The 20,000-nt window shown below is 45.4% G+C and overlaps 1 protein-coding gene and 1 long non-coding RNA gene across 2 annotated transcripts in view; one reads left to right on the forward strand and one right to left on the reverse strand.

The window, feature by feature from the left end:
- Positions 1–18,654, reverse strand: part of LOC133126750 (leucine-rich repeat-containing protein 24-like) — a 20,480-nt gene extending 1,826 nt beyond the window's left edge. The window contains exons 1-5 of the mRNA XM_061239084.1: positions 18,030–18,654; positions 17,864–17,921; positions 3,258–3,412; positions 2,526–2,804; positions 1–119 (exon numbers count right to left, since the gene is read on the reverse strand). The exon at positions 1–119 is cut by the window's left edge and continues 50 nt beyond it. Of these exons, the coding sequence (XP_061095068.1) occupies positions 1–119; positions 2,526–2,804; positions 3,258–3,412; positions 17,864–17,921; positions 18,030–18,104 (686 nt within the window). The 5' untranslated portion in view covers positions 18,105–18,654. The remainder of the gene's footprint in view (positions 120–2,525; positions 2,805–3,257; positions 3,413–17,863; positions 17,922–18,029) is intronic.
- Positions 9,631–11,879, forward strand: LOC133127435 (uncharacterized). Its single transcript, XR_009708624.1, has 3 exons — positions 9,631–9,871; positions 10,021–10,669; positions 11,031–11,879. It is a non-coding gene; the product is annotated as an uncharacterized LOC133127435 (long non-coding RNA).
- Positions 18,655–20,000: the final 1,346 nt, after the last annotated feature.

The raw sequence follows: 20,000 nt of genomic DNA on the forward strand, positions 1-20,000 counted from the left end.
TGCAGGGTACGGAGGCTGTTGCGGCTCAGGTCCAGCAGGGCCAGGGAGGAGAGCCCCACCAGCGCCTCCTCACTCAGCACCTCCACACTGTTCTCCTGGAGGTGCAACTCCTGCAGCCGCTGTGGAGTAATCACACGCCTCCCCTTTAATTATACACACATTACATTACATTACATTACATTACGTGGCATTTAGCAGACGCTCTTATCCAGAGCGACGTACAACAAAGTGCAAATCAAACACAAGAACAAGTGCAAAGAGGACCTGAGAGGACAGTATAGTTCCGACTCCTAGTGTAAACATGCAGAAAATCAGAACCCTTTAAGGGTACAATCAACTTTCAAACTAGCATACCACAGTTGGCAGCTAGAATACAACAATACCACAGCTAATAAAAACAACAATACCTACAGGCCTCTACAGTGCGAGGGTTTCACTCGCATTTGCGAGTGAAACAAAATGACTGCTCGCACGCGCGCGAGTGGGATTTTTCTTTAATTTTTTTTTTTTAACGTTAAAACATTAACGGTACTTCAACAACGCACATACACTTTGGGAAATTGTGCATTTTCACACAATCATAATGCTGGTTTAAAAACCCTCACCTCTCAAAAAGTCCCAAAATACGTTCCCGCGCGGCTCGCGCATCATTCAACTACCGCCGCAGCGCTGTCCTGCCAAAACAGAGAGCCGTAGCCTCGCCTAGGATGAGCTGATTTTCACAATGAAAAAAGAGCATAGCGAGCTATTTTGTGAGAGAGTTGGAAAAGGAGAGTGCAGGGCCCTCCTTGTCCAAGAAACAGAGGTTTGACTCGAATAATCAAGCCAACGACGTGGAGTCTGGCAGTGACGATGCCGGTGATGATGAGTGAGTGAGAGAGCTCGGCCAGCGCTGATGTTGGTAGGGCATGTCGTCAATACAAATTCAATAAGGAATGGATAAAAGCTTTTCCCTGGCTCGAATACGATAAGGACAGAAAAGAAATGACATGTAAATATTGCAAAAGGGCTGGTAGTCAGCTAGCAGGCGCTACCATGTTCGTTCGCGGCAACCCACACTGCAAACGAGATGCCGTGGTTAAACACAGCGAAAGCAAGCGTCACTTACGTCGCAGAGATGCGTTCGTTAACACAACTCAGCCGAGTGCAAGCACAATTCAATCAGCAGTCAAGAAACAAATTCATCATCAACATGAAGATGCCCGCCGACAGTTAAAAGGCGTCTATTTAATCGCAAAAGAAGAGATACCATTCACAAAATTCTGTCCACTAATTCTGCTTCACAAAAAAAAAACTTGATATCAATCCAACTTACGATAAGGACGTAAGGTGCGCAGAAATGATTGGGCAGATTGCCGAAGACATACGGGAGACGCTGGCCAAGGAAGTTACAGCTGCTCGGTATCTGTCAGTCCTTATTGATGGAGACACTGACGTATCAAATACCGAATGTGAGATCGTTTATGTCCGAGTCATACAGGAGGGGAAGCCTGTAAATCGCCTGGTAGGCCAGCAGATGCTGGAGCATTCGCACGCAGCTGGTGAGTCACCTTTTAACATTTATGATTATGCCTAACCGCGTTTATGTAAAACTTATTAGGAATATGTAGGCTGATGGTGAGAGGGGGTTCTCAGCACAAAACCGCATGAAAAATTCCACAAGAAGCAGTCTACATGTCTGAACAACAGAGGATCTAATCAGAATCAGCACAGAAGGACCCTCTCTGGAAAGCTTTGACCCCAGCACATGTGTGGAGAAGTGGCTGTCTTCAAAACGTTCAAGACGACCATTCTACAAAAGCTGGGCCACTGAAATGGTCACCGTTGACTAGCAAGCTGATTGTGGACTGACATCTGTTTGACAGTGATTGACAGAGCAGTCTATGTATGTATGAATGTATGTATGTATGTATGTATGTATGTATGTGAGTGAGTGAGTGAGTGAGTGAGTGCGTGCGTGTGTGCGTGCGGGATGGGTTTTTGTGTTCAATGTTAAATTATTGTGCCACGTTACAGTACAATAAAATGTTACTTTGACTGTGCCCCTAAATATATTGACTGCGCCCCTAAATTTTTTAACTTAGGGGCACATGTGCCCCTAAAACTAAAAGTAAGCGTAGAGCCCTGTACCTATACAAGTAACGATATCTATACATAAGTGCCATTACGGTCTAAGGCTAATCATGATTAGTGAGTTGGGGAGGGAAAGGTGTAGCCTGAAGAGATGGGTCTTCAGTCTGCGCTTGAAGGAGGTCAGAGACTCTGCCGTTCTGACATCCACCGGGAGGTCATTCCACCACCGTGGGACCAGGACAGACAGCAGTCGTGAGCGTGAGGTGCAGGTGTGGCGAGGGGGAGGCGCCAGACGGCACGAAGTGGCAGAACGGAGGGGTCTTGTTGGTGTATAGGTCCCCTTTAATTACACACCTCTCCTTTAATTACACACACCTCCCCTTTAATTAGACGATGGATGGACGGATATTTAGAATTACACGTTGTCTCCCCCTGGTGGCGGACCGACCGACCTGCAGGCAGCGGAAGGTGTGGTCCTGCAGCCGGGTGATGCGGTTGCCGGACAGGTAGAGGACGCGCAGGTGCTCCAGGCCCTGGAAGGTGTCGGCGGAGAGCAGGTGGATGCGGTTCCGGTTGAGGGCCAGCTCCAGCAGCTGGGCCTGGCCGCGGAAGGCCCCGGGCTCCAGGGCCGAGATGCTGTTGTTCTGCAGGTACAGGTAGCGCAGCTGCCCGAGGGCAGACAGGTCCCACTGCCGGATCTGGCCGATGGCGTTATCCTGGAGGAAGAAGGTCTGTGTGGGAGACACACACTCATACACACACACACACACACACACTCACGCATACACACACACACACACTCACTCACGCACGCGTACGCACACGCATAAACACACACACACACACACTCATACACACACACACACACTCACGCACACACACATAAACACACACACACACACTCACACACACACACACACATAAACACACACACACACACACTCATACACACACACACACACACACACACACTCATACACACACACACACACACACACACACACACGCATAAACACACACACACACACACTCTCATACACACACACACACACACACACACACACACGTTAATTAGCATTCGGCCTCTGTGATTACAGAGATATGGTGGTGGGCGGGGTCGTGGGGCGGGACCTTTGCTCTGATTGGAGGAGCACAGTAGCTGGGATGTGTGATAGGGCACAGACCTGGGTGGTGGGCGGGGCGTGGGGCGGCACCTCCTGTAGACCCACGGAGCCGCACTCCACGGTCAGGCTGTAGCAGCGGCACCCTGAGGGGCAGCCGAGGGCAGGGAGGCCCAGAATCAGCAGCCAGACCACAACTCTCCACATCACGACCAGCACTGAGGGAGAGAGAGAGATCCACATCACAACCAGCACTGAGAGAGAGAGAGAGATCCACATCACAACCAGCACTGAGAGAGAGAGAGAGATCCACATCACAACCAGCACTGAGAGAGAGAGAGATCCACATCACAACCAGCACTGAGAGAGAGAGAGATCCACATCACAACCAGCACTGAGAGAGAGAGAGAGAGAGATCCACATCACAACCAGCACTGAGAGAGAGAGAGAGATCCACATCACAACCAGCACTGAGAGAGAGAGAGAGAGATCCACATCACAACCAGCACTGAGGGAGAGAGAGAGAAATCCACATCACAACCAGCACTGAGGGAGAGAGAGAGAAATCCACATCACAACCAGCACTGAGAGAGAGCGAGAGAGAGACGGGGAGAGGGGAGAGAGAGAAAGAGAGACATCCACATCACGACCAGCACTGAGAGAGAGGGAGAGAGAGGGAGAGAGAGAGATCCAAATCACGACCAGCACTGAGAGAGAGAGAGAGAGAGAGAGAGAGAGATCCACATCACAACCAGCACTGAGAGAGAGAGAGAGAGATCCACATCACAACCAGCACTGAGAGAGAGAGGGAGAGAGAGAGAGAGAGAGATCCAAATCATGACCAGCACTGAGAGAGAGAGAGAGATCCACATCACGACCAGCACTGAGAGAGAGAGAGAGAGAGAGATCCACATCACAACCAGCACTGAGAGAGAGAGGGAGAGGGGGAGAGAGGGAGAGAGAGAGAGGGAGAGAGTGAGAGAGAGATCCACATCACGACCAGCACTGAGAGAGAGGGAGAGATCCACATTACGACCAGCACTGAGAGAGAGAGGGAGAGAGAGAGAGGGGGGGAGAGAGGGAGAGGGAGAGAGAGAGAGATCCACATCACGACCAGCACTGAGAGAGAGAGAGAGAGAGAGGGGGAGAGAGGGAGAGGGAGATGGGGAGAGAGAGAGAGAGAGAGAGAGAGAGAGAGAGAGAGAGAGAGGGGAGAGAGAGAGAGGGGAGAGAGGGGGGCAGGAGAGAGAGAGGGGGGGAGAGAGGGGGGCGAGAGAGAGAGAGAGGCAGGGAGAGGGGGAGAGAGAGAGATGGGGAGAGGGGAGAGAGAGAGGGGGAGAGGCGGGGAGAGAGAGAGGGAGAGAGGGGAGAGAGAGTGAGGGAGTGAGGGGGAAGGAGAGGGAGCTACTATGTGAATGACAATATTTATCTATTATCTTAGTTGTTCAAGTTCTACTTTTACGTGCTGTTTTATTCTTGTATGTTTCGTGTTTGCTTTGGCAATATGTACTTTTGTATCTCCTACCAATAAAGCACATTGAATTGAATTGAGAGCTACTAGCTCCCAGCACATCCGCCGGTCCTCATCTCAACTGCGTTGTCGCCCCCTAGAGGATGAACTATGAAGGACACAGTCACCTCTCCAGCAGACATTACCGAACAATTCACATCTGAAGCGAAAGCGATGTATGAATATTTCACAGCAGCAGCAGCAGCGATCGATTGGTTGGACTGATTATCACATCACTGGCATTGGCTGCGAATGAATTGGAATAACACCGCAGTTTTTACATTCAAGGATATAATTAATCATTTAAATGGAAGTGCATTTTTACATGTGGTAGACCTACATTTCAGTCGGACGGTCAACGACACAAAATATGTTCTTGTGAATTATGACAAAACGAACTTATAACTCGCAATAACTCCACACTGATTACCTCCTCAATATGATGCCATCTACCCGTACAGTCCGAGACCGCGGAGAACAGAACTCCATTATAACTTAAGAGTTATACGAATAGCCACAAGCCAACAAGATCCGTAAATCAGGCTAAACAATGAGTCAAAATGATGAAATAAACTACCCCAGATTTACACCAGCAATTTCGCGTTCAGTTTATGAGTTAAATGTACCCAGGTGTGTTTGCTAAATGATACCAACGCGTCATTAATGTGATGAAACGAAGCTCGCCAAATTATAGACTACGTGTCGTATTTTTGGCGTTGGGAAACGCCAAAAATTCGAGTATGAGTCGTGGTTGACTCGTTCGTATACATGCCACGGCAGCTTTTGTTTCTGTTTACACTCGCTGGATTGTCATTGGCGTTGAAGTAGAGATCAAACCAAACCTGCGATTCAGACCCGCACAAAGCATTTTAGAACATCTGCCATGAAACCATACAGTCGCCACGCACTGTCGTCGTAAGTACGGCCGTGGTTATTAATAGCACATATATTTTATCCCACTGGGGGTGAATTTCGCCTACCTGTGATAAATTTCACAAAAGCAGAGGCGAAGTCTTGGCGAGTATGTTTATCGCAGCGGTTCTCTCCTTTGTAATGGTTGTACTGAACGAAATCCGGAATAAGAACATGCAGAGATCACTCGTTATTTTTCTGTTTTATATAAAAAAGCGGCTCGGTGGGTCACATCTATTTCGTAAATAATATATAATTCAGCGCTTTATGAAAATAGGCCACTGCTTCGTACAGTAGCTACTGCTCTCTCGCTTTTATATTTTGGTCTGTGTTCTTAAGCTTTGTCATGATACCTTACTATCTCTCTGTATATCGCTCAACTTCTCTTTCACACACACAATCGTGCCTGGATCCCTTTGTCCGTTATTTTAGGACTCGTTACGGGAAGAGTGGAGATAATCCACAATCGTTTAAAGCAAAGGTTTAGGATTATTGCCACCAGGGGGCTCGCGGTTCTGCTTTTAACCGTTAATGCGCTGCGCTCGCGTTCGGGCTCGTTTTCCCGCACTTCTGAGCCAACCGACAATTCAGTTACATTAGAATATAAAATAATAATAATAATAAACTTAATTTATATAGCACCTTCCATACATAAAATGTAGCTCAAAGTGCTTTACATTAAGGCAATTACAAAGAATTACAGAGACAACACAAACGAAAATAATAAACACTGGAAATCCACATAACAAACAAGAGGAACACTTTGGGCCTTCCCCCTGTGCCTCCCTCAAGTGAGACCACACTGATCCTGGGAACAACCGACCGAAAAAATACATTTATTTGACTTTAAAGACCACCGTGTCACGTTTCATGCTTGTTTCATGTTTAGTTATTGTCTTAGTTATTTTATTGTCATGTCACGTATTATGTTAGTCTAGTCTCACCACGTTTTTATGTTTTATTTCATGTTACGTTTCATGTTTAGTTCTTGTCACAATGTATTTTCTAGTCTTGTCATGTCACGTTATATAGTATATTCATGTCACAATTTTGCAAACTTGCTATGTCACGATTTATGTTTGTTTCATGTTATGTGGTTCTGTTCATTGTTTCGCATACACGTTTTTTGTGACTTTCTGCAAACTTTGCATTCATGCTTTCTGTCGCTCACACTTCTGGAATTGTTTCAATTTCCATTGTCTTCTTACTAATCTACTAACTTTAGATCAGGATTGGGTAATACTAACATTCTAACCATGTGTTCATGTTTACCTTACGTTTCTTGTGCATGTAATTTACTAATTTACTAACGTTAGGGCAGGATAGGTTTATTACTAACGATTACTAATTACCTTGTTAACTTGTCAATCCTCCACACCTGATTTCCATTCACATGCTGTCCTCAAGCTAATTGTCTGCTCTTGTCTACACCTGCAAGCTTAGTTCCATAGCATATCTTTGTGACAATTGTTGCCTCCTGTTTGTCAGTGCACTTTTGGCAAGCCATTGTTTGCCTGTTATGATCAAGCCTGTTTACTGACCTAAGTTATTGACTTCTGTTTTGTTGACCACTGCCTGCCTATACCACAAACCTGTCTGCTGTCTTTGTCCTTTTGCCCTGCGGAGTGGACTTCGGTCTTGATTCTTGCACTGCCTTCGACTTCAAGCCTGCCTGCCATCCCTCTGCATTATTGCCCCACTGACAGCCTTCCTGGTTACTGGACCGGTGTCCGATTACGAGACTGCTATCTCCCTCAGTACTGTACTTTGGTTTTGGCTGGATTATGGGTATTTTTCCTTTTTTTGACTACGCTTTTTGTTCTCCGTCTCCATCTCACTAGGCCCTAGTGACTAGGGGATACCACAGTGACCTCATCCCCTAGTGCAAGAAAAACCTTGGAGTGGTGATGGACAACAGGCTGTCCTTCTCCGAGAACATCGCTACGGTGACCCGGGCGTGCAGGTTCTTCCTGTACAACATCCGGAGAATCCAACCCTTTCTTACCACCTACTCCACTCAGCTCCTTGTTCAAGCAATGGTCCTGTCCCGCCTGGACTATTGCAATTCTCTGCTGGCTGAACCCTACAACTGATCCTCCTATCCTGAATGCTGCAGCCCATCTCGTATTCAATGTTCCCAGACATTCACATGTCACCCCCCTGCTCAGCAACCTCCACTGGCTGCCTGTTATGGCTCGCATCAGTCTGAGGTGAAGAGCGCTCTGGAGCAGGTTTTCATCCAGGATGTCTCTGTACATTGCTGCATTCATCTTTCCCTCAATCCTGACTAGTCTCCCAGTTCCTGCCACTGAAAAACATCCCTACAGCATGATGCTACCACCACCATGCTTCACTGTAGGGATGGTATTGGCCAGGTGATGAGCGGTGCCTGGTTTCCCCCAAACATGACGCCTGGCATTCACGCCAAAGAGTTCAATCTTTGTCTCATCAGACCAGAGAATTTTGTTTCTCATGGTCTTCAGGTGCCTTTTGGCAAACTGCAGGCGGGCTGCCATGTGCCTTTTACTAAGGAGTGGCTTCCGTCTGGCCACTCTACCATACAGGCCTGATTGGTGGATTGCTGCAGAGATGATTGTCCTTCTGGAAGGTTCTCCTCTCTCCACAGAGGAACGCTGGAGCTCTGACAGAGTGACCATCGGGTTCTTGGTCACTTCCCTGACTAAGGCCCTTCTCCCCCGATTGCTCAGTTTAGACGGGTGGCCAGCTCTAGGAAGAGTCCTGGTGGTTCTGAACTTCTTCCATTTACGGATGATGGAGGCCACTGTGTTCATTGGGACCTTCAAAGCCAGCAGAAATTTTTCTTTACCCTTCCCCAGATTTGTGCCTCAAGACAATCCTGTCTCAGAGGTCTACAGACAATTCCTTTGACTTCATGCTTGGTTTGTGCTCCGACAGGCACTGTCAACTGTGGGAACTTATATAGACAGGTGTGTGCCTTTCCAAATCATGTCCAATCAACTGAATTTACCACAGGTGGACTCCAATTAAGCTCTAGAAACATCTCAAGGTTGATCAGTGGAAACAGGATGCACCTGAGCTCAATTTTGAGCTTCATGGCAAAGGCTGTGAATACTTATGTACATGTGATTTATTCGTTTTTTATTTTTAATAAGTTTGCAAAAATTTCAAAAAACGTCTTTCATGTTGTCATTGTGTTGTGTGTAGAATTTTGAGGAAAAAAATGAATTTATTCCATTTTGGAATAAGGCTGTAACATAACAAAATGTGGGAAAAGGAAATCGCTGTGAATACTTTCCGGATGCACTGTAGCTATATAGATATAGATATAGCTGCCAACTGTGGTATGCTAGTTTGGAAGCTCTACTTTAGTCTCATCTGTCCACAAGACGTTCTCCCAAAAGGTTCTCCATTGTGGACAGATGAGACTGATGGTTCCTGATTGATGGTTACAGGAAGCGATTGTTTTCCGTTATTTTTTCTAAAGGCTGTCATCATTAATATTAAGTTGAGGGTGCCAATACTTTTGATTTAGGTGTAAAATGATATCTGATTTGGATTTTTGTCTATTCTTTTTTGTGTTTTTTCATTGCAAGCCAAACAAATAAAGATATTAAAACCAAAACATTTGTAATTGCAACAATTTTCTGGGAGAAACTGAGCATTATCTGACAGAATTGCAGGGGTGCCAATACTTTTGTCCATGACTGTATATACGCAGTATTTGGACAAGTAGAAAAGACTGAAGAGAAGACAAAGCAACCGGAGCAACCCCAAACTAAACTGCTAGTGATCAAACTGAAGATAATCATTTAATCACATAACCCAATAGCATTTCGCACAGTTCAATTGATAAACCGTGTTCCACACTATGGAAGTGAAACCAGGACAAATGCCGTTAACTGCGGAATCACACAAAAACAAACAATTTACGCATTTGCTGAACGATACCCCAAAACAGGAACCTGCTGAATGTCTGCTCTCTCTACAGTCCCTTCCCCCTCTCAGCCTGGCGTCAGTCCAACACCACACTTCCTGCAGCTGTGGGTCCCTCCAACTGTGTCACACAGTTTCAGAGAAAACAAAACTGATTTTGAGGTATTTCAGAGAAACAAAACTTAACTCTGCCTTAAATAGCAGAGATCAGGAGAATGCTGAAGTGAGTCGGACTGAAGGACTCCTGGAGCGACTGGAGCAGGAGATTGCTGAGCTGAGGAGGAGAGACGCTGAGCTGGAGCAGCTTTCACACACAGAGGATCACATCCATTTCCTCCAGGTAACATCACTGGCTCTCTGACAGTCTGCACTATGTGCATTGTACACACATGCTGAGGTGTGTTCCTCATTTACAAAGATCTGCTCCTGGCATCTGCACAGGAACCTGTACTGACACTGTTCTCTGTCTGTCTGTCTGTCTGTCTGCAGAGCTGTCAGTCTCTCTGTGCCCCTCCTGGACCTGGAGACTTACCCAGCATCACAGTCAGTCCACACATCTCTTTTAAGGCTATGAGGAAATCTGTCTCTGCCTCTGAGCGGAAAGAGGAAATGGAGGAAGTCCAGAAGGGTTTGAAACTGCTCACAATGGATGAACCAGGTTGTTCCATTTAACAGCACAATCCTTTTTTAGTTATATAGTGTATATCTGAAATCTTTTTCAGTGTCAACATTATGGCAGGTAAATGGCAGGCATTTATATAGCGCCTTTATCCAAAGCGCTGTACAATTGATGCTTCTCATTCACCCATTCATACACACACTCACACACCGACGGTGATTGGCTGCCATGCAAGGCCCCGACCTGCTCGTCAGGAGCATTTGGGGGTTAGGTGTCTTGCTCAGGGACACTTCGACACAGCCCGGGCGGGGGATCGACCCGGCAACCCTCCGACTGCCAGACGACTGCTCTTACTGCCTGAGCCATGTCGCCCCATCATCCCCCATCCTCCCATTTCTCTCTTATCTTCTCTCTCATCTTATACATGTTTCTTTATGTCCCGTTCTCTCTCTCTTTGTGTCCCAGCAGTGAAAGAAGTCCATACTGTGGAGCTCAGGACCAGAGAGGATTTCTTACAGTGTGAGTGCTCGCTCTTAAATGGACTCTTTACTTCACTTTAATAACAAACAAAAAAATCATATCTCATAACTTCTATTCCACAGTTTTTGTGTTTTTGAGCTTTTTTATATCGTCTTGGAGCTTTCGATTTGTGTTCCATATTTATCCATTTGGTCAAGTAAGCATATTTTAGAGTTAAAGTGCTGTTTGTCTAAGCTTTGTCTAAGTGCCTGTATTTCTTTGAGTGCATTTCTTCTGAAACGATCATAAACGCACATTAAAAATTATTGAAATCATGCTGCACCCTGATAACATCCGTGGAAAGGTGGGCGCTTTAGATGGACCCGTCCTCATATTAAATCTTAACCTTCTCCTCCATCAGATTACTGTCAGCTCACACTGGACCGCAACACAGCAAATAACTGCCTCTCCCTGCCTGAGGGGAACAGAGAGGCTAACCGTAAAAGGAAGCCCCACTTCCGTCCTGATGATGTGAAGAGATTTAACAAGGCTGCAGTGCTGTGCAAACAGCCTCTGTCTGGCTGTCATTACTGGGAGGTGGATTGGAGTGGGAAAGGCAGAGTTAATATGGCAGTCGCATATGAAGATATCGACAGAAAAGCAGGGGCCCTGGGACATGATGACAAGTCCTGGAGACTGCTTTGCAGTGACACCAACTGTGGTTTCTGGCACAACAATAAGCAAACTGAACTCACTGATTCCCCCTCCTCCAGAATAGGAGTGTACCTGGATCACAAGGCAGGGATTCTGTCCTTCTACAGCGTCGCTGGCACAATGACCCGCCTGCACAGAATCGAGACCAAATTCACTCAGCCCCTCTATCCTGGGTTTTGGCTTGATGAAAACTGTTCTGTAAAACTGGTTGATCTGGAATCAGAGCCAGAGAAGAAGGCACTGCAGCCAGATAAAAAGGAGAAGTAAATGAACCAATAAAGTTCTGATTGTTTTGCTTGTAACCTGCAAGAGTGATATACATTCATTTTTAAAATTATCTGCTTATTTGCTCCTTTACACTGAGTGGTGACACAACTTAGAATATAAATCATATCCGGTATATCATAGCATCTAATCATCTTATATCTCTCTATATATTTTTTCTTTTTCATTTTTTTAATTTTCATTTTTTTGAAAGAACCATGTAACAATTTGTTGGGTGTTCATTACTTTATAACTGAAGATGTTTTGAATTCAATAAAATGTGCAAATCATTTATTACGTCCTGGTTTTTGTGTCTGGTTAGAAAGAGAACCTGATTGGTGAGGGGTATCAGGTAAGATAAACTGAATCTCACATAAACCTCCCAAATACTGCTTTACCTGGGTATGTACACCTGCTTTACGGGGGGAAATACCCCGCTTTACCTGGGTAAATGCCCCGGCTGTGGTATAATTCTTTAATGTGCAAGGCACTTACGTATGTTCTGTGAAGCGGATGTTGTAGAGGAGTGATCGGGGAAGTGATTTACGACAGTCTTGCTTGCTGAGTGGGAGACATAAAGACTTTAGCTAATTGCTACTTACCGACCGCGTGTCTTACTGCGTGTTTATAAACCAGAACACAACACTGCTATATTAAAGCCTGCCGTTTGTCACGTTAACCCTGTGTCCGCACTTGTTCCCTCCCTCCTTTTGGCAAGCAACCCTAACTTATTTTTGCCAGCATATGTAACTTCTTTTCCTGTTTTTAGCAGAAGACTATCTTCTGCCAATGTGCACCTCTTCAGCCTGTTCTTTCAGAAGGTACACAGTTTCGGTACTAAATCAACCCTTGCTGCTGATTTAATGTTCCATATTTGACTCGTATACACTCTGTTACGGCCGAATTGACACCGGATATTTTACTGTAGGCCAAACGATTGGCTTAGCCTGAGTGGGCGATGAGCAGTAGTGAGATGAAGATAAAATAGACAGCACATCCGGTGGGGTTTTGATGTTCTTAAAGAGATGGGGTGTATAGTTTTCTTTTTTGTTAGCTAGCCTATACAGGGGACACTTGTGACTCTCGGACAAGTCGAATTGACGGACTGTCAAAGTGGAATTCTGTTTGAAAATCAGTGGCTCGTTTCACGGAAGCGATTTGCGAGGATTTTCACTCTCAGATAGCAACATCAATAAAAACGCGTTTCACGAAAATGTACCCCTTGCGTTTCACAAAAATGCAAATACAGCATTTCTTCTGATAGTGCTGAAATAGAGGCAAGTTCCAGAAAGAATCTTCCCACCCTTCTGATACGTATGGAGTTAATTAAATAATGAATTGAATTGTAACCTTCCTGAGAGAAACCACTAACAGGAGCATGACCTTATCTCGTGTCAAGTGTCCCCTGACATTTTTGTATCAGCTGTTTCTGCCTACGACTCTTCTTTGGGATATAGTTAAGAAAAATCAGCTCCGTATCATCGTCAGCTTTCTTGGGCTTGTCAGACAAAGCAATGGAATAAGCAAACCTTCCGTCCAGTTAAAGTGACGACGTATTGTAAATACTGATTTCATTCAGTTTCCCAATCACCAACACAGACGTCAAGTGAAACGTCTATGTAAGCCTACTACTTGGTGCGACTGATAGTTTACAAATTCCCATCATGAAGGCACCGAATAAGAACGAACAGACTTTTGTGTAGAAATGGGTAGGCTTCCACGCTGTAAACATCGCCCAGCAAATTGTATGTGATGGCAATCACAGAGTAGGCTAGGCTATTATCTACCGTGGTTAATCTGGGGGCACGATACTGTACATTTGGATTTGTGTCATCGCTTTGCCACCGGCGATATTTCTGACGGATGGCTTCTTGCTGGGGGTTAGGTTTAATTGGAATGTTTGCAGGTCTCAGCTCTCATGTAGCAAATTGCGTGACGCGCGCTCCACGCCAACATTTTGACATCGCAGAACCGGAATATTACTCCCTTTACGCCCATTTTCAGAGAAACGAAACGAAACGAAACTCAACTCTGTCAATGTGAGCAGTGCAATAACAGAGGCCAATGTCTACGGAAGTGGGTCTTCTCAGCAACACGAAATCTATCCTGCTCATTCTCACACACATTACTTGAAATGAAACTTGAGAAATACATCTCTAAGCTTTTGGAAGTAAGACAGAAAGAGGCTGCTGTTTGTCATGGTCACACATATTTACGCGGTATTTGGACAATTAACGACAAACTAACTGCGAGTGATCAAACTGAAGATAATAATTTAATCACACAACCCTATAGCATTTCGCACAGTTCAATTGATAAACTGTGTTCCACACTATGGAAGTGAAACCAGGACAAATGCCGAAATCACACAAAAACAAACAATTTACGCATTTGCTGAACGATACCCCAAAACAGGAACCTGCTGAATGTCTGCTATCTCTCTACAATCCCTGCTCTGCTCAGCCTGGCGTCAGTCCAACACCACACCTCCTGCAGCTGTCTGCCTGTGTGTCTGTCTGCAGAGCTGTCAGTCTCTCTGTGCCCCTCCTGGACCTGGAGACTTACCCAGCCTCACTGTCAGTCCACACGTCTCTTTTGAGGCTGTGAGGGAATATGTCTCTGAGCCGAAAGAGCAACTGGTCAAAATGGCTGAATCAGGTTGTTACATTTAACAGAGCATAATCCTTTTTTAGTTAGTGTATATCTGAAATTTATTTCAGTGTCAACATTATCCTCCATCCTCACATTTCTCTCTCCATCTTATGCATGTTTCTTTATGTCCCGTTCTCTCTCTCTCTGTCCCTGCAGTGAAAGAAGTCCATACTGTAGAGCTCAGGACCAGAGAGGATTTCTTACAGTGTGAGTGCTCGCTCTTAAATGGACTCTTTACTTTAATAAACAAAAAATAATATCTCATAACTTCTATTCCACGCAGTTTTTGTGTTTTTGAGCTTTTTTATATCGTCTTGGAGTTTTCGATTCGTGTTCTATATTTATCCAAGTAATATAGATATAAATTTTGGTCAAAGTATGCATATTTTAGAGTTAAAGTGCTGTTTGTCTAAGCTGTTCATCAAATGATTTCCTGCATTCTATGTTTTTGCATAATTCTGGGATCACGGTGCTACATGTGAACCTAAGCACAGAGAGCTGACCATTGGGCTTTTGGGTGCTCTGGGTGCAGGGTCAGGGACTTTTTAAAAATATGTAGGTACATCACAATTTGTGGCCGTTTTGATACTGAAAACCAGGAAGAGAATGCTGAGGTGTGAGAGCCTTCAGAAAGGCCCATAATATTTTGACTGTCCCATTTTCTGTTCACATTTTTAAGGCCGAGGCTTTTGATGAGGGTGCATTTGTAATGGTAAATGGCAGGCATTTATATAGCGCCTTTATCCAAAGCGCTGTACAATTGATGCTTCTCCATTCACCCATTCATACACACACTCATGGCAATTGGCTGCCATGCAAGGCACCAATCAGCTCGTCAGGAGCATTTGGGGGTTAGGTGTCTTGCTCAGGGACACTTCGACACAGCCCGGTCAGGGGATCAAACCGGCAACCCTCCGACTGCCAGACAACTGCTCTTACTGCCTGATCCGATGTCACCCCATGTTGAGTGAGTGTGTGTGAGTGTGTGTGTGTGTGTGTGTGTGAGAGAGAGTGTGTGTGTGAGTCAGAGGGAGAGAGATTAGAGTAGAAAGTGTTTAAATGCAGAAGGAGAGCAAACGGAGGCAGCAGGAGAAGGAGTAAATATGAAATTGCAAACACAGATAGAGAAAGAGAAAGTAAAGGGGAGCGTGAGGGCGCACACACAACATTTGTTTGCTCTCTACTAGTGTACGTCCATTGAACTAAAGCTTACACTCAAGTATCAATGTGTAACCATCCATCATTCATCTGCTCTGTCGCCCTCCAATAAGGGATTGTGATTGGCTCCTCAAGCCGGAACTGAGTCTCACTGATCACATCATTGGTGGGCAGAAATCACCCAAATTCTACTTATAGAGGCTGTCAATGTCAACCAGTGCCTGTATTTCCTTGACTGCATTTCCTCTGAAACGATCATAAACGCACATGCACATGAAACATTATTGAAATCATGCTGTACCCTGATAACATCTGTGGAAAGGTGGGTGCTTTAGATGGACCCGTCCTCATATTAAATCTTAACCTTCTCCTCCAGATTACTGTCACCTCACACTGGACCCCAACACAGCAAGTAACTGCCTCTACCTGCCTAAGGGGAACAGAGAGGCTCACCGTAATGGGGATCTCCAGTCCTATCCTGATCGTCCAGAGAGATTTGATAACAAGGCTGCAGTGCTGTGCAAACAGCCTCTGTCTGGCTGTCATTACTGAGAGGTGGATTGGAGTGGGAAAGGCAGAGTTAATATAGCAGTCGCATATGAAGATATCGACAGAAAAGAAGGGGCCCTGGGACATGACAAGTCCTGGAGACTGCGTTGCAGTGACATCAGCTGTGGTTTCTGGCACAACAATAAGCAAACTGAACTCACTGATTCCCCCTCCTCCAGAATAGGAGTGTACCTGGATCACAAGGCAGGGATTCTGTCCTTCTACGGCATCTCTGACACAATGACCCTCCTGCACACAGTCCAGATCACATTCACTCAGCCCCTCTATCCTGGGTTTTGGATGGATAGTGGAGGTTCTGTGAAACTGGTTGATCTGGAATCAGAGCCAGAGGAGAAGGCACTGCAGCCAGTTACGGCAGGGAGGACAGAGGAACCAGAAGCAGACACAGGGGTGTGGAAAATGGCAAGTTTACTCACAGGTGATGGGGCAGACAGAGCGTAGTCACAAAACAAGCCAAGGTCAAAATCCAGGGGGTCAGTCCAAACAGGCAGAGGTACAGAATTCCACAGAACACAAAGAATAGTCCAGGGAAGCAGGCAGGGGTCAAAACAGGAAAACCAGATAAGCAGATAACCAAGGACTCAAGGGCAAGGGCAAGGGCAAGGGCAAGGGCAAGGGCAAGGGCAAGGGCAAGGGCAAGGGCAAGGGCACAAGGAGGCTAGAACTTGGGGAAGGAATCAAGGGCTCGGGAACAGAAACAGGACAAGACGAACTAGCAACGTGCAACTGAAAAGGACAGGTATAAATACACAGGGGAATGAGACAAACTAGGCGGGGCATGGGAGTGAGGGCGGTCTAACAAATGAACATCAGGTGAGACACATGAAAGGGTAATGGGACAATAACGAGGGGGAAAACAAAAACGCGGACTGGATTCACAAAGACACACATGTAAAACAAACGGCTCTGGACTAGAGAGTAGACAATGCATAGATTGAAGACGTAGTGATAGTTAAGAGACAGGTGCGAACACTTCGCAGAAACAAACGAGTAATAAGGGATAGCATAGGAAGGCGGAGTTATAGAACAGCGCAGAAATGCTAAGAGATGCGTTAGTGAGTTAGTAACGTGAATATTTCTAAACTACCCAATAAAAGTGATTGTTAGTTAGTTAGACAGACAGTAAGTGTATTAATTGGATTAGTACTGTACAAAACCTAGATTAGTAGTGGTTAGTAAGAATAGTGCTTTACAACATTTAACTATCAAGAAAAAGCAGGAAGTAAGAATCGCGAGTTTAGAAAAAATGTTGAACCCCGAAAACTACCGTAACCACCCGAATAGTGGGGCACGCAGACAGGGGAGTGACTCGACTGGAAAACATTCAGACGCAGACATAACAGGGGAGGACGAGTGCAAAGACTAATGAAAATAAACAGAACCAGACATCCATCCATCCATTATCTGAACCCGCTTATCCTGAACAGGGTCGGAGGGGGCTGGAGCCTATCCCAGCATACACCGGGCGAAAGGCAGGAATACACCCTGGACAGGTCGCCAGTCCATCACAGGGCACACACACCATTCACTCACACACTCATACCTATGGGCAATTTAGACTCTCCAATCAGCCTAACCTGCATGTCTTTGGACTGTGGGAGGAAACCGGAGGACCCGGAGGAAACCCACGCAGACACGGGGAGAACATGCAAACTCCGCACAGAGAGGCCCCGGCCGACGGGGATTCGAACCCAGGACCTCCTTGCAGTGAGGCGGCAGTGCTACCCACTGCACCATCCATGCCGCCCAAGAACCAGACATGAAATATGAAAAATAATAAATTACAAGAATAAATAATACTAAACAATGATACACTAACACACAGAACACAGGAACATAACTACCGGGGTAAATCCCCCGGCTGTGGTATAATTCTTTAATGTGCGAGGTACTTACGCATGTTCTGTGAAGCTGATGTTGTAGAGGAGTGATCGGGGAAGTGATGTAGTTCTTGCTTGCTGAGTGGAAGACATAAAGACTTGAACTAAATGCTACTTACCGACCGCGTGTCTTACTGCGTGTTTATAAACCACAACAGGACACTGCTATATTGTCACGTTACCCCTGAATCCGCACTTGTTCCCTCCTTCCTTTTGGCAAGCAACCCTAACTCATTTTCCCAGTTTTCTGCCAGCATATTTAACTTATTTTCCTCTTTTTAGCAGAGCACAATCTTCTGCCAATGTGCGCCTCTTCAGCCTGTTCTTTCAGAAGGTACACAGATTTGGTGTTAAATCAACCCTTGCTGCGGATTTAATGTTCCATATTTGACGCGTATACACTCTGTTACGGCCGAATTGACACCGGATATTTTACTGTAGGCCAAACGATTGGCTTAGCCTGAGTGGTCGATGAGCGGTAGTGAGATGAAGATAAAATAGACAGCACATCCGGTGGGGTTTTGATGTTCTTAAAGAGATGGGGTGTATAGTTTTCTTTTTTGTTAGCTAGCCTATACAGGGGAGACTTGTGACTCTCAGACAAGTCGAATTGACGGACTGTCAAAGTGGAATTCTGTTTGAAAATCAGTGGCTCGTTTCACGGAAGCGATTTGCGAGGATTTTCACTCTCAGATAGCAACATCAATAAAAACGCGTTTCACGAAAATGTACCCCTTGCGTTTCACAAAAATGCAAATACAGCATTTCTTCTGATAGTGCTGAAATAGAGGCAAGTTCCAGAAAGAATCTTCCCACCCTTCTGATACGTATGGAGTTAATTAAATAATGAATTGAATTGTAACCTTCCTGAGAGAAACCACTAACAGGAGCATGACCTTATCTCGTGTCAAGTGTCCCCTGACATTTTTGTATCAGCTGTTTCTGCCTACGCCTCTTCTTTGGGATATAGCTAAGAAAAATCAGCTCCGTATCATCGTCAGCTATCTTGGGCTTGTCAGACAAAGCAATGGAATAAACAAATCTTCCGTCCAGTTAAAGTGACGACGTATTGTAAATACTGATTTCATTCAGTTTCCCAAGCACCAACACAGACGTCAAGTGAAACGTCTATGTAAGCCTACTACTTGGTGCGACTGATAATTTACAAATTCCCATCCTCAAGGCACCGACTCAAGAACGAACAGACTTTTGTGTAGAAATGGGTAGGCTTCCACGCTGTAAACATCGCCCAACAAGTTGTATGTGATGGCAATTACAGAGTAGGCTAGGCTATTATCGACCGTGGTTGATCTGGGGGCACGATACTGTACATTTGGATTTGTGTCATCGCTTTGCCACCGGCGATATTTCTGACGGATGGCTTCTTGCTGGGGGTTAGGTTTAATTAGAATGTTTGCAGGTCTCAGCTCGCATGGAGCAAATTGCGTGACGCACCCCATTGCCCAACATTTCGACATCGCAGAAGCGGAATATGACTCCCTTTACGCGCATTTACAGAGAAACGAAAGTAACTCTGTCAACGTGAGCAGTGCAACAACAGAGGCCAATATCTACGTAAGTGGGTCTTCCCAGAAACACGAAATATATTCTGCTCTTTCTTACACACATTACTTGAAACTAGAGTTTCATTCTGAACTAAAAAATACATCTCTAAGTTTCAACATGGCAATGAATGAACTGAAAGAGAAGGCACACAGGGAATTCTATGCCAAAAACAAAAAGATCAGCATTGAAATCCCAATTAGAAGTTGGCTAAAAATATTTGAATCTGTAATTGAACCAATTGCCCTATATGGCAGTGAACTGTGGGGTCCACTTTCAAAGCAAGATTTTGCTCAATGGGACAAATACCCAACTGAAACCCTGCATGCAGAGTTTTGTAAGGACATCTTAACAAGTAAAATGAGGGCAAAAGAGGGCAATAACATTTTGGAAACATTAAAAAACAGCGACCCCCACTCATACCATTACAAAGCCCTGCAATGCCAAGAGCTGAGCCCAGAGAAGAGTCCCCTCAACCAGCTGGTCCTGAGGCTCAGTTCACTAACCCCCACTAACACCATCCAGCCCTGAGGCTCAGTCACTAACCCCCACTAACACCATCCAGCCCTGAGGCTCAGTCACTAACCCCC

This window comes from Conger conger, chromosome 4, assembly GCF_963514075.1.
Source record: "Conger conger chromosome 4, fConCon1.1, whole genome shotgun sequence".
NCBI lineage: Eukaryota > Metazoa > Chordata > Actinopteri > Anguilliformes > Congridae > Conger > Conger conger.